At 36.4% G+C, this 13654-nt stretch overlaps 4 protein-coding genes across 6 annotated transcripts; all 4 read right to left on the reverse strand.

The window, feature by feature from the left end:
* Positions 1-210: 210 nt before the first annotated feature.
* LOC113304509 (glutathione S-transferase T1-like) lies at positions 211-7095 on the reverse strand. Of its 2 annotated transcripts, XM_026553643.1 has the most exons (5): positions 6921-7095; positions 6639-6716; positions 1434-1487; positions 1182-1280; positions 211-1036 (listed from the first exon to the last, which is right to left on the reverse strand). In XM_026553643.1, exons 1-4 carry the CDS (start codon positions 6983-6985, stop codon positions 1250-1252), a joined length of 228 nt encoding a protein of 75 aa, XP_026409428.1. In that variant the 5' UTR covers positions 6986-7095; the 3' UTR covers positions 211-1036; positions 1182-1249. The 2 variants fall into 2 exon arrangements, with proteins under 2 accessions (XP_026409428.1, XP_026409427.1); XM_026553642.1 differs by lacking the exons at positions 6639-6716; positions 6921-7095 and having other exon boundaries at positions 211-668; positions 818-1036; positions 1434-1689.
* A 36-nt stretch (positions 7096-7131) lies between these two features.
* LOC113304504 (glutathione S-transferase T1-like) lies at positions 7132-9144 on the reverse strand. Its single transcript, XM_026553636.1, has 7 exons — positions 9058-9144; positions 8917-8990; positions 8753-8813; positions 8618-8671; positions 8358-8506; positions 7635-7840; positions 7132-7539 (listed from the first exon to the last, which is right to left on the reverse strand). Exons 1-7 carry the CDS (start codon positions 9120-9122, stop codon positions 7339-7341), a joined length of 810 nt encoding a protein of 269 aa, XP_026409421.1. The 5' UTR covers positions 9123-9144; the 3' UTR covers positions 7132-7338.
* A 735-nt stretch (positions 9145-9879) lies between these two features.
* LOC113304508 (glutathione S-transferase T1-like) lies at positions 9880-10714 on the reverse strand. Its single transcript, XM_026553640.1, has 2 exons — positions 10462-10714; positions 9880-10364 (listed from the first exon to the last, which is right to left on the reverse strand). The coding sequence occupies exons 1-2, from the start codon at positions 10684-10686 to the stop codon at positions 10164-10166; spliced, it is 426 nt and encodes a 141-aa protein (XP_026409425.1). The 5' UTR covers positions 10687-10714; the 3' UTR covers positions 9880-10163.
* On the reverse strand, positions 10687-12310 carry LOC113304506 (glutathione S-transferase T1-like). 2 transcript variants are annotated; one of them, XM_026553638.1, is made up of 7 exons: positions 12148-12310; positions 11977-12053; positions 11748-11808; positions 11555-11608; positions 11392-11471; positions 11042-11247; positions 10687-10933 (listed from the first exon to the last, which is right to left on the reverse strand). In XM_026553638.1, exons 1-7 carry the CDS (start codon positions 12210-12212, stop codon positions 10721-10723), a joined length of 756 nt encoding a protein of 251 aa, XP_026409423.1. In that variant the 5' UTR covers positions 12213-12310; the 3' UTR covers positions 10687-10720. The 2 variants fall into 2 exon arrangements, with proteins under 2 accessions (XP_026409423.1, XP_026409424.1); XM_026553639.1 differs by lacking the exon at positions 11977-12053 and having other exon boundaries at positions 12148-12309.
* Between the last annotated feature and the right edge of the window lie 1344 nt (positions 12311-13654).

Raw genomic sequence — 13654 nt, forward strand, 5'->3', positions numbered from 1 at the left:
AATCTATTATAATCCAAATTATATATATGAAGAATCAATCAGATTCTTTCAAGAAACATTAAAATCCACTCGATTCCAGTAAATTAGTATCTATTTTTGCCCATATTAATCTTGATTCAGTACACCCTTCTAAACAAGCATTATCATTAACTATATGTAAATTTGTTGCACAAAACATAAAATGCCAACATTGCAGGCCAAAATCAAAGGCCAATTGGTTTGGTTTTTGCACCCTAAAATCCCAAGAGTCCATCTCTACGAGATCCAATCACAGTTAATATGCTCCCGAGTGTAATTAATTCTTGCCTCTTTCTTCTCAAATTCATTTATTTGACAGAAATGAAGCATACATCCCCGTCCAAATTCATATTTACTTATTCAGATCATATGTATGATGTTCCATGTTCGGAAACAGGTAAAAGTGGTATACCTTACAGAATTAGGAAGAAGCTACATGTGAGAACATTAGATCATACTACTTTGATGGTAACATGGCCTTCATGCTTGACATGGACTCATAGTTTGCTTCAATTGTCAGTTTGTGAAATTTTGATTTTGCTCTGAATAAGACTTTATGCACTTCCTCGAAGTGAGGACTTGTTGTAGTTCTTGTATCTTCGATCCACTTCAACACTTTTTTTGAATGGGCTTAATATTTGTATGCGATCCTTCTCGTTCAAAAGTTGAATCAAAACCAAATTTATATATCAATGATATTGGAATTTCTCGAGAAGATGGTTTAAATTTAGAGAGGTTTAACTACTGAAGAGAAATGAGGATCGAATTCAGCTATTGAGAAATGTAAGGTTCATTTTACCTCAAGCTGCATGATTTCACAAACAAGGCTAAGATCAGCAATAGATGGTTGAAAACTACCCAATAAGAATTTTCCTTTTCCAGTGAGCCAAAAATATTCAAGTTTTGATAGGGAAGATGTCAACTCTTTCTCAGCTTTGCCAGATGCTTGTGGATTCATAGGAATGCCTAATGCAGATCCTAGTACGGTATGTAGAACAAATGGAGCTGAAAAGACACCCTACATGGAAACCATGATTAGAATAATAAAAAAGAAGACAATCAGAGAGAAATGAAAATGAATGGTTATAATATTACGAAGATTTTGATGATAGTGACAACCTTCACAAAATTAAACGAATGACAAGGAAATGCTGAATTAATACCTGCACCACGACATAAATTCGAACGATGCCAATCCAAGACTGAGTGAATCTTAGACCTTTTAGATAGATCATTCGGATACGTTAGAACCAATAGAGTGACTGGAAAACAATGAAAATAGTTTAGTCACAAATCTAGACATGACATCCAATGAATAAGATGCATCTGATACTACATGGAAGAGGCAAAGTAGGTCCAATATGGTAATTCAGATATAAGCAATATACTACCACAAAGATAGTAGTTTGACTGACCAATGATATGCAACTCCTGGGAATGCCCAAGATAGGTAGATCAAAATCGCATGACTGTAACAGTATCAAAGAGATTCAAAAATGAATTATAAGTAAAATTCACCAACGAAGTAATTCAGCAACAAAAATATTGAAAATGGCAGGCATATTTGTTGTTCTTCACTTCGCACCAGCGGCACGGTATCGCTAAACCCCATCTGAGCCAAGTCATAGATGAAATATTACTAGTTCTGGATCAAATACAACTTGAACAAGCATGGATCTGCACATATGTTAGTTGCTAGAATAATCATATATTTATGATCATTTCTCACATGTCATAGTGGTGGGTCCACTCAGCATCTACCATGCATGACTTGCCCCACTCTTCATTATTAGTCGTGATATGATTTGCTCATATCACATACACTTTACCATGCAAGTAGTATGATTGTGCAAGTCACGACCATGTGTTATCTACAATACAAAACAGAAGGTTTTTTGAGCCACCGACGGATGGATAACATTTTCAAAGACAAACAGGTGATCCAACCATCCTAATATTATCCTGACCAAAGACATCTAGTGGCCGTGGTGTTTGTAACCTCCTTCCATTATGAACCTATATTTATTGACCTTTAATTGATTGATCACCTCATAACTCAAAATATTAATTGAAATATTAAATTCTAAAAAATAAGTAAAACTGCATGGGTGTTCTTATTGATTTTGACATAAAGCACCATATCAGATGCATCAAAAAATAAAATTGGCATGGCTGAACTAACATAAGATCATAGCACCATAAAATTCACGAACACGATTCATCAAAATTTCAGTAGTCATTAATATTGTTATGACCAAAGATTATTCAGTCTCATAACGTGCCGTTATCGCACGGGTTATTTCTAGTTTTCTACAAAATACTCGAGACATCGAACATGTCACAATTGGGGGATGTTCATTTGGATATTGTCTGATGGTTTACAACATGCAGTTCGCAATATACCCATTATGAGAATGTGACAGGAAAAGCGGACAGTTAACGAGTAAAGGGGAAGTAGTTACACAACCGCTCGGTCCTACCTTCATAGTAGGGCATGGTTTTACCACCTTCACATGTTTTCACTACTTCATTACTCCACAACTTCCGCTTCCTATGAGATCAGGGTGTTTGACTATTACTTGGTATAAATAGATTTTCAATCTATTCAATCAGAACTAATGCAAGTATCCATAAAACCCATAGAACATACATCTTACTTCTTACAAGCAAGTTCTATTTTCTGAGACAAGTCATAAACAATCATATCTTACGGAGCATGTCTCTCTGATCTCAACACCTTCTCTGCTTCCCTGCCTAAGATCAACCCTTCTCATTCATTTTGTGACCGAAGCAAGACTGTAATGGCCATTTCTTGGTTTAAGCCAGAATTATATAAATAGATCTCTCGAATCTAAAGTACTCATGTGCAGTACATTTGTTTAGGATCTAGACTCGTTTCTCATAAATCCACCGACTTTTACTCTTTTCTCTATAATCAATTTTTACCCTGCCATAAATGGATTGTACACATACCTGACACAGTAACAAATAATTGATTGATGAAGTAAACCAAAGCATATTTCATCGATATAATTTATAGTTGCAGGTGTCTATTCGGTAGTGCTGATGAACTGGACACATCTCTGGTCTCCCGCTTAAGTTTTGCACTCAAAGTCTTCACAATACTTGAGCCAACACAGAAATTGTTTATTCATTAACTTTTTTGTTCTCCGGTCAAAAAGGTGGATCTAGTAACCAAACATCATGTACCATAGTCTTTTCGGCAACATGGGTTGTTGGCTTTGCAACACACAAACTCATTAATTATGCTGAGACTCCTTTGGTGTTGTGGGTAACATTAGATGTTTAATGCAAATGCCATTTAGCTTGTAATTCATCTGTTTATTGTACTGGTGATCGAAATTGCTTGTATTTCTTGAAAAATATCTAAAACAGTATTATTAGCCAACTAATGAGTCCTCGCTAGTATAAATATGAATATAAAAATGTAGCACTTCCGTTCTCATAGCTCTCAAGTTTGTTTAATTAGAGGATGCACCTGTTAATACACTAAGTAGTGATAGGGTGAGTTTGTAATTCACCATCTGTATCCAAATTGGATACTCTGAGTTTGTTTTTCTAATGACGAGTGAGATTCTTACCTTTTGCTTCCTTTCTTCCGGTGTACCTTTTAGAAGTAGTTTTTGATCCTCATATCTTCTTTCAAGGTAGGTATAGACAACCTTTCCGGTCTGAGCTGTCTTCTAGACCTGTCAAGCTCACATGAGCGTTCTTTAAATGAGGATTTTCTCAAAGGATGATAGTCTTGGGCATCTTGAAATCCGCGTTAACGAACATGGACCATAATTTCGAGCCCATCATAGTTTTACCAGGTCAACTCCTTTTGTTAGTAGGAAGTCTGATACTGGAAATGTTCGTTTTGTGCCGGACATTATACCATGAGAGTTACTTGGCTTATGAAAAGGGGAGAGTAGCCTTGTATAACCTTTTTGTGTTTCAATGAAGTATAAATTTCAAAAATAATATAAAAATCTTTTTAATGCCTGAATTTTTAGCCTAATATAGTCAAGATACGATGGATTTTACTAGCGAATGAATAAGTAAAAGACCAATTGTACTCAAAAAAAGTTTATGACTTCACTGATATTACATCGCTTCCAGTGAGAATTTGATATTCTAGATCACGGATGTGATTTAAATAAGAAATCATTGTTATCAATATGAAATTATTTAAAGACCTTTCGTATCAAATGACTAATATTTTAGTTTCCACCGATATCTCTGAAGCTGTTTACTATCTTCGTAACAACCGAGAAACTAACGCATGCATCACCGCAACTTGTGGCCATCAGAGTAGTAAGACTAGTAACGTAGTCGATGGTTATTTATTAACTCAATTAAACAACAATAAATGCAATTTGTTGCGAGTTCATTTACATCGAGTGTCCAACACATAGTGAGTGACTTTCATGTAGTTACCATGTCGGGCGGAACCGCCGTGAGTTACACCACGGGCTACATTTAAGCCCAAGATAAGCCTGACATCGGAGTGAGCCCACAAAACTAATTATAAATGTGAAAACTAAGGTGAGACCCATTCTTTCAAATTTTTCCACTGAGAAACCCACGGAAAGAAAACTTCAGGCGCGCACCAATTTTAGGGGAAAAAATTGTTTACAGACACATATTTTCGGAAATTATGCTTTCGTGGGTTTCTGTCTTCGTTTTTATTTTTCTTTTTAGTTTTCCATCAGGGATTCAATTTTGTTTTAAGAAGAAATGATGTTGATGCAGTTAATTCGAGAAAACAAGGAAGAACAGGGATGAAGAAAGGGGATTTGTTGAGAAGAAAATGAAGATTGAGAGGTTGATGCTCGTTGAGATCGGAAAGAAGGAATTGATTCTGTTGGTGGAAGTTAGGGTTTCAGAAGATTATGAATTTGAAGTGGTTTTGCTGCTGATTCGAAGGGGTTTAGGTTGTTTAAGGTGCTGATGATCATGGGTATGTGTTGGAATTAAGTTACAGTGAGAGGAATTCGAGAATTTGAGCCAACAAAGTTGCGTTTGAGCAGATGGGTGTTTATCAGAGAAAAGAAGTTAGGGTTCGATTGAATGGTTGTAGATTCTAGTAGTTGAGGATTGAATTCTAGGGTTTCAGTTGAGAATCTCTGGCAGTTTTAATGAAATGGGTTTGTGGAAGATGTTGGTGTTGTGTAAACAGAGAGAATAAGATGGAAGAAATGTTGTTTAGGCACCTTGTTAATGCAATGAGATTCCTGGTACAAGATTTACAAGGGATTGTTGCAATCTTTGACTGAATGGATTATGTGTATGCTAGCTTGTGTTGAATTCAACATTGCAGAGAAGTGGTTGAGTTATGGTGTTTGAGCTGGTGATGGTGCAATGCAGAATGGGTCTGGTGTTGGTATTTATATGCTGTTGAAGGTGCAGTGATGGTATTACTACTGATACAAATAATGTGAAGTTTCAGATACAGAGGTCCTGGTGGTGCAGTGGAAGAGATGATGGTTGAGTTACAAGGGTTAGTGGCTGAGTCTGTATGCTGTTGATCACAGAGAAGAATACCTAGATGAATGTTAGGTCTTTGTTATCGAAGAGATGATGGTTGAGTTACAAGACCTAGATGCATAAACTTTTATGCATCGAAAAAATGGATGCATAACACATTATCCGGCATCTTTGTTATTTTGTGCGAAATCGAAAATCTATGCATAATGCATCATGCAGCCGAGAAAATGGATGTGTAACCTGATATGTATCCAAAATACGGCTGCATAATGCATTATGCATCGAGAAAATTGTTGCATAATCTTTTATGCATCGAGAAAATGGATGCATAACCTGATATGCATCATTTAAATATGATTACATAACGCATTATGCATCAATGTACGAACTAAAATCAACCAAAACAATGGCTACATAACTTATTATAGATGCATAACTTTGTTATGCAGATGCGTAACTTGTTATGCAGTCGAAAAAATGGTTGGATAATTTGTTATGCGTCTGCATAATGTGTTATGCATCTTTTTTGGAGGCTGCATAATGAATATGCTGTCAGTTTACGAATTTTTTTCCTAAAACGATGATCACCTCCGATTTTTTCATGAAAAACAAAATTTTGATATTGTTGTTTGTACTCGTTGCGTAGGTCTTTTTAAAAGATTTCAACGATATAAATTTTTAAATTTCCAAGGCGCGGATTTTTAGATATGTTATATCCAAGTTGCGTTGTCAATTATACCCCTGATGCATAACCCGTCATGCAGACATTTTTAACAATTTCATATAGTTATGAGTGTCACGGAAATAATTATGGGCGTCACAGTACCCAAAATTAATTATGGGCTTGACAATGAGAATACTTTTTTTTTTTTGGTCTCTCCCTAAGTTCCCCATTATAAATTGATTGCTTGAGAATGAAAAAAAAAGTTGATTCGAGTTCTTTACATATCGTAAACTTAAGCTTTAAGATATGGAGGAAAGGAAACCGATTAATGAATATTTTTCTTGTCGAACTGAGCCCTCACCCACCACTAACAAAAGACCACCACTAAAGCACTATATGAAATTTCTTTTACAATAGCTATACATAATTTGTGCTACATAAAAACTTTTATGAGAACAAGGTATACCTCTCAAAAAGCTTGAATCTTCCATCAGTTATCGCTGGAACTTGTCCCAGAGGATTTATTGCTATACCAATAATAAAACTGAGTCATACAAAAAATTAGAATTAGGGTTTTGTGAATTGGGATTGGATTTAACCAATCAGTACTCAATTTTCCAGTACTAAAGCTCCAAGCCCACAAAGTCAAGAACAGTGTTATACATATAAAAGAATCCTACAAAAATCACCAATTAAGCAAAAATAATTGGGATTTACAAAAACAGAGTAGAGAAGGATAGAGAATTACTTGCAGAATATGAGAATAGCTCGAGAAGGTTGAGACATCCGATCGACATAGACTTTGAGACCCATTTTTTTCACCAAATTCTTGTCTTTGTGTTTCAGCTGGTACCAACTTCAAAAATGATGATAGAGAGAGATTTATACAGACAAACTGAAATCACATATTTTTTTATTATTATAGCCAATAGGTCATGTGTTTGACTCTCGTCAACCCATCAAGAAGACTATTCGTTTTTATCACCGCAAACTTGAAAAGAAGCTGCTGTTACATACACACGACACAAAGCCTTTACACACACCATGAGCACAAGAGCAAGGGAAACTAGAGCTTCCCTTACAATCCCGACAACTGACGTGAAACACAAATAAATGCTTAGAACTCTCCTGACTACCAAATATGTCAGTCAGCCTCCAAATCATTCTCATGCAAGCATGGCTTTGATGCTTGACATGGACTCGTAATTTTCTTCAAGGGGTAGTTTATGCAGTTCTGATTTTGCTGCGAGTAAGACTTTATGCACTTCTTCGAAATGAGGGCTTGTTGCAATTCTTGTATCCTCGATCCATTTCAACACTTTCTTGAATGGACTTAATACTCGAACACGATCCTTCTCATACAAAATCTGAATCCATAACCATACGACATTAGAATTTCTCTTTCAATGTTGCTATTTAACTCTGAAGGAATGATGGTAAAAAAAAAAACTCATTGTTTTACCTCGAATTCCATGATTTCACAAACAAGGCTAAGATCAGCAATTGATGGTTGCGAATTGCCCAATAAAAATTTCCCATTTTCGTTCAGCCACACAGATTCAAGTTGCGAGAGGGATGAGATTAAAATTTTCTCGGCTTCCGCAGCGGCTTCTGGACTCGTAGGAATACCTAATAGAGGTCCCATTACTGTATGCAAACAAAAGGGTGCTGCAAAGTTCCCCAACATGACAGCCATAATTAGCAAAACAATGAAACAGACATCAAATATCAAAAGGAAACAAAAAGAGAAAAGAAAAATAGAATGATAGGCAGAGATCTTAAAAGTTAGTGTTACATTCGTAAAATGGGTCCTTTGTCCAAATATTTTTAAAACATTGTTCAAATGGACGAGCAAACATTAGTATGGGTGAAATGGACACCAAAAAGAATATCAAGGATGAATCCAGTTTCATCCTGATTTAAACTTAAAAAATAGCAAGGATAAAACTGGATGCATCCTGATATAAATTAAAAATAAGAAAAAGTATTTGAAAATGGGTAGGATGAAACTGTTTATATACCGACTATTTTTACATTTTTGTTGATTTAAACAGTATCAAAATCTAAATGTCCTTTTCACCCAGGAATTGTTGATTTTGGTCCTTTTAACCAATTTTGTTTATTACAATTGTCCTAGACAACCTAGCTACAAAGAAATGACAAGAAAGGTAAGGATTAAGTGTACCTGCACCGCGGCGTAAGTTGGAGTGATGCCAGTCCAAGACTGAGTGAATCTTAGCCCTTTTGGCCACGTAGCTTTTCTTTTTGGAAAGGGGGTTAAAAACGGATAACAAAGTGCCGAGGCACGGGAATTTGGCTACATCACTTGGATACCTTATGAAACCAAAAATAGACTAACAAGAGTCAAGACAAGAATAAGATGCAGTAGGTGTCTGTTGGTCAATATTAGAAAGGTGGTTTCAGAGAAGTAGTAATTTTTCTTACCAATGATCAGCGACACCCGGGAATGCACAAGCAATGTAGGTTAGGATTGCATGACTGCAAATACAAAACACCGAACATATTTTACCGATTCTTTCTTAAAACCACTACTAATTTTGTGCTACATCAAATTTATACCTCTCAAAAAGCTTGAGATCTCCGTCAACTATGCTTGGAACTTGTCCAAAAGGGTTTATTTCTGAAATCATGCATGCACCATAAGATATTTTATCTACAATAAGTTATGCAGACTTGATGAGAGCAACTGGTGCAATTTTCAAGAGACGATCACAACGACGTACCTTTGTATTCAGGCAATTTATGTTCACCTTTAGTTAAATCTACAGTGATCTCCTCAAAATTAATTCCGTTCACCCTGACCAAAAATCGCCAAGTTAGGCAAACGATTTTAGCAAATAAACTGAAGAAAGAGTGAGTATTACTTGCAAAAGATGAGAATAGCACGAGAAGGCTGAGACATGCGAAAACAGTAGACTTTGAGAGTCATTTTTCCAAGTTTAGATTTCTTCTTTGCAGCAATTTTTTCTTATAAGAACTGATGAAGAGGAGTTCAGTACTATATATAGCCATGTAAACCATGCCCTACTATGTTGTAAGCTTATTCCTCCAGCTATAATCTTATGATTAACGTTTAAAACAAAGCAGAAACGTATTAGTTGTTTGTTCGCCATTAGCTTATAATATGATTCTGCAAACCATGATCTTAACATGCCGTACACAAGCAATAATAGTATTTATTCAGTAGTTTTCAATGCATGAGTAAAGCACCCCAAAGCAATAATATTCTTGTGAACAAAAAAAGCAAGCACCTTTGTATCTTATATCTGGATTTGCTTTTGCAACAGCCTAATACAAAATTTATGTTACGTTTAAGAACAATGTATACCTTAAGGAAAGAAGATTTCCGTCAACTATACTTGGCACTAGTCCAAAAGACAGTTTCGCGGGTGAAGTAATAATATGTACAAACAAACTGAAATTACAGGCACTTGAAACCAAAATAATAACTCAGTGGCAATATGATGTACTTCTTGCATTCTGCCGCCCAGAGGATTTAGCGGTCAAAGAGTGATTAAGATGTCCATATAGGAATGTGCACAAACGTGCACCCTAATACAAGGATTAAATTGCCTAGTATGAATAGGATGACAGAATGTGACAGCAAAAAACACTAGCATTTCCCAATCAAAGTACTTCTAGAAGGGATATATATGCGCGAGGAAATCAAAATTTTAAAACTGAAGTTCACAATAACTTATTTAGATCATCTGTTGCATTTCAATGTTGACAAACAGATAAAACTTTTATGAATATCCTTGCAGAACTCGAAAGAAAGTGCTTTAGAATACACACATTACATAAAGCCTTTAAACACACCATGAGCACAAGAGCAAGTGAAACTAGAGCTGCTCTTACACCCCAACTGACTTAAAAGACAGAAATATGGTTAGAACCCTCCCGACTACCACACTTGTCAGTAGGCCTCCAAATCCACTCAACGAGGATTGGATCATTGGGATTTTCAATCTCACTGAAGCATGGCTTTGATGCTTGACATGGACTCGTAGTTGTCTTCAAGGGGTAGTTTATGCAGTGCTGATTTTGCTCCAAGTAAGACTTTATGCACTTCTTCGAAATGAGGGCTTGTTGCAATTCTTGTATCCTCAATCCACTTCAATACTTTTTTGAATGGGGTTAACACTCGGACACGATCTTCCTCAAGCAAAATCTGAATCCATAAAGTAATATTACATTAGAATTTCTCTTACTATGTTGCATTTACTCGAAAGGAAAGTATGACGGTAAAAAGTATATGATTGTTTTACCTCAAATTGCATGATTTCGCAAACAAGGCTAAGATCAGCAATTGATGGTTCTGAATTAGCCAATAAAAACTTCCCATTTTCATTGAGCCAAACAGATTCAATTTGTGACAGGGATGTGGTTAAAATTTTCCCAGCTTCCGCAGCGGCTTCTGCACTCGTAGGAATACCCAATAGAGGTCCTAGTACTGTATGCAGACAAAACGGTGCTGCAAAGTTCCCCAGCATGACAGCCACAGTTAGCAAAACAATGAAACAGGCATCAAAATAACAAACAATGAAGCATGGCTTTGATGCTTGACCCGGTTTCGTAGTTTTCATCAACTGGTAGTTTGAGCAAAGATGCCTTTGATGCCAATATGGCTTTATGCACTTCTTCGAAATGAGGGCTTGTTGCGATTCTTGTATCCTCAATCCACTTCAATACCTTCTTGAATGGAGTTAATATTCGGATGCGATCCTTCTCATGCAAAATCTGAATGCAAACCCAATTCATCAATAATATTACTGGATTTCTCTTGAGAGTTGTTAATGAGGCTGAGAGTTTAAGAAATGGGAGATGTAAAACACAATAATCGTTTACCTCAAATTCCGTGATTTCGCAAACAAGGCTAAGATCAGCAATAGATGGTTCCTTATTACCCAACAAGAAGTCCCCATCTTCATTAAGCCAAACTGACTCAATTTTTGATAACGATGAGATCAAAATTTGCTCGGTTTCGGCAGCTGCTTCTGGACTTGTAGGTTTTCCTATTACAGGTCCAAGTATTGTTTGTATGACATACCCAACTGAAGGAAATATCCACCATGACAAATTTTTTTTTTAGAACATATGTATATGTAGCTTAAATTTATTCTCAACAAGGGTCATGAGTCAAAGGGAAACCTCCACAAAACCGAAGAAATGACAAGAGAATGAAGGCGCTTAAATACCTCCACCACGGCGTAAATTGGAGTGATGCCAATCTAAGACTGAATTGATCTTAGCTCTCTTCTGTAGATCACTTGGGTACCTTAGATACCAACAAGATGGCAACATAGAGATTAGGAAGCATTAAATACGACATGATTAAGACACAAGATAGTTTTGGCTTACCAGTGATCAGCAACTCCCGGGTATGCACAAGCAAGATAGCTTAAAATTGCATGACTGCAAAATACCAAAGACATTCAACCAAAGGTATAACTTGGACAAAGACACTATTTCTGATTCTCCTCATCAACACCACAACCATACTTAAGTTATTCGTTTACCGAACAACTAAGAATTTCATTGAAAATCATGTTACCTCTCAAAAAGCTTGAAATCTCCATCAGCTATACTTGGAACTTGCCCAAAAGGGTTTATTGCTGCAATTAGGCATGCATCATAGGAAGTGTTAGTCTCCAGGACGTAAACCAAGTCATAGTCTTTACTGTTCAATATGAGAGTTGAACAACAGGGCAGATTCTGTTTTTTTAGTGTTAGTCATATTTAGAATGATGAAGCTAAATGAAGAGAAAGTACGATTGACACCCCTTTAACGTATTCAGGCAATTTATGTTCTTTTTTGAATAAATCTACATTAATCTCCTCAAATTCAATCCCATTGACCCTAAGAAAATCACCATTACAGTACAAACATAGATAAGTTTTAGTAGAAAAACTAGACATTCAGGACAGAGTAAATGCAGAGAGAATGAATTTACTTGCAGAAGATGAGAACGGCTCGAGAAGGTTGAGAAGTTCGATCAACATAGAGTTTCAGAGTCATCTTTCTTACTTCTTCTTCTACACTATGTAATTTTTGAGAAAATTTGGATGTCTTGAATGCAGAAAATATGTGGGTTAACCTGAGTTATTGCATTGTCTAGCTTATTGGCCGGGCACCATGAACTATATAAGATATATCTAAGCCAGTCCTCAACCACAGGTTTTTTCTGAGATCAATTATTCTCTAGTGTACTGATATCAATTATTCTCTAGGCCCGTACGTACTGATATCAATTATTGCATTGTCTACCACGTCGCTCTGCAAGTGTGACACCAGCCTTTATTCCCATGAATATTTGATAAAAAAAACTATTTCCAACTTTTGAGAACTTGGCTGAAGCAATGATTGGCCTTGCGGGAGCACAGGGTAAAATAACTCCATATCCTCCGCAGCGTGTTTTCTTACAATAATAACAATCCAAGTCCGAAGAGAAAGTGATGGCTTATCTGACACTTCCCATGAAGCAACCCATCTATTCACTAGCACCTGCTCATCATGAGATATGGTATGACTTGTGTACTTCAGAGTCTCATTATCTTTGTCGACGTCTTCTGTCGGTGTTGAGTCGTCTTCAAGTTTGTCGCTGTCTTCTGAGTAACAATAATCTATAGTACTCGTCGTAGATAGAGCATCTTCTTCTGTTTGTTGTTCACAAATATCAACTAGTGTGGTGGGCTTGTGAACACCGGCATCACGGGGACCTTCTTCTGTTTGTTGTTCACAAATTTCAACTGGTGTAGACTTGGGAACATCAGCATCATGGGGACGATGTTTACTCCGATCAATAGTAATAGGAGCGTCAATTATTTGTTGAAATTTTTTTAATCGTGTCTCGAAAGAATCTTCACTCGGATCAGATGTACTGCGCCTCAACGGCATCGTTACAGAGATTCCAGTAAAACCAACGAAGATCCCCAAGGAAAATTTGATGTTTGGTCCTAAGCCCATTAAGGTAGTTATAGTAGGGTCCAACCGGGTTTTAGACTTATTATTAGGTCCATAGTTATTTGAAACAAGCAAAATGACCGGTTTACCCTAGAACTAAACACGTGTGAAATCAACCACCTTCTTGCGGTTTTTCTTTCCCGTACAACCACCTTCTTGGGGTTTTAAGACATCACATTCAGAGATTTTCAAAGAGAAAAAATTTTCTCTTCACACAGAGAATAGAAACCCAAAATTAATTTAGAGAATAGTTTCCCTACAAGAAAATTCATTCAGAGTATAGTTTGCAAACAACGATTCTGATTCACAAGAATAGAGAAAAACCCTAAAACCTATATTCTCTTCCGATAATGGTTAAAACAAGAAAAATCACAAGAACAATCCAAGAAGAAGAAACAATAATGGATGATAGCACTGCTCCTAGAACATCAGAAGACGATTCAAGAATTTCAAGACGAAAATCAAAGAGGAAAAAGAGTAAAAAGCTTGAAACACCG

The sequence above is a fragment of the Papaver somniferum genome, chromosome 8 (assembly GCF_003573695.1).
Source record: "Papaver somniferum cultivar HN1 chromosome 8, ASM357369v1, whole genome shotgun sequence".
In the NCBI taxonomy this organism is placed as follows: Eukaryota; Viridiplantae; Streptophyta; class Magnoliopsida; order Ranunculales; family Papaveraceae; genus Papaver; species Papaver somniferum.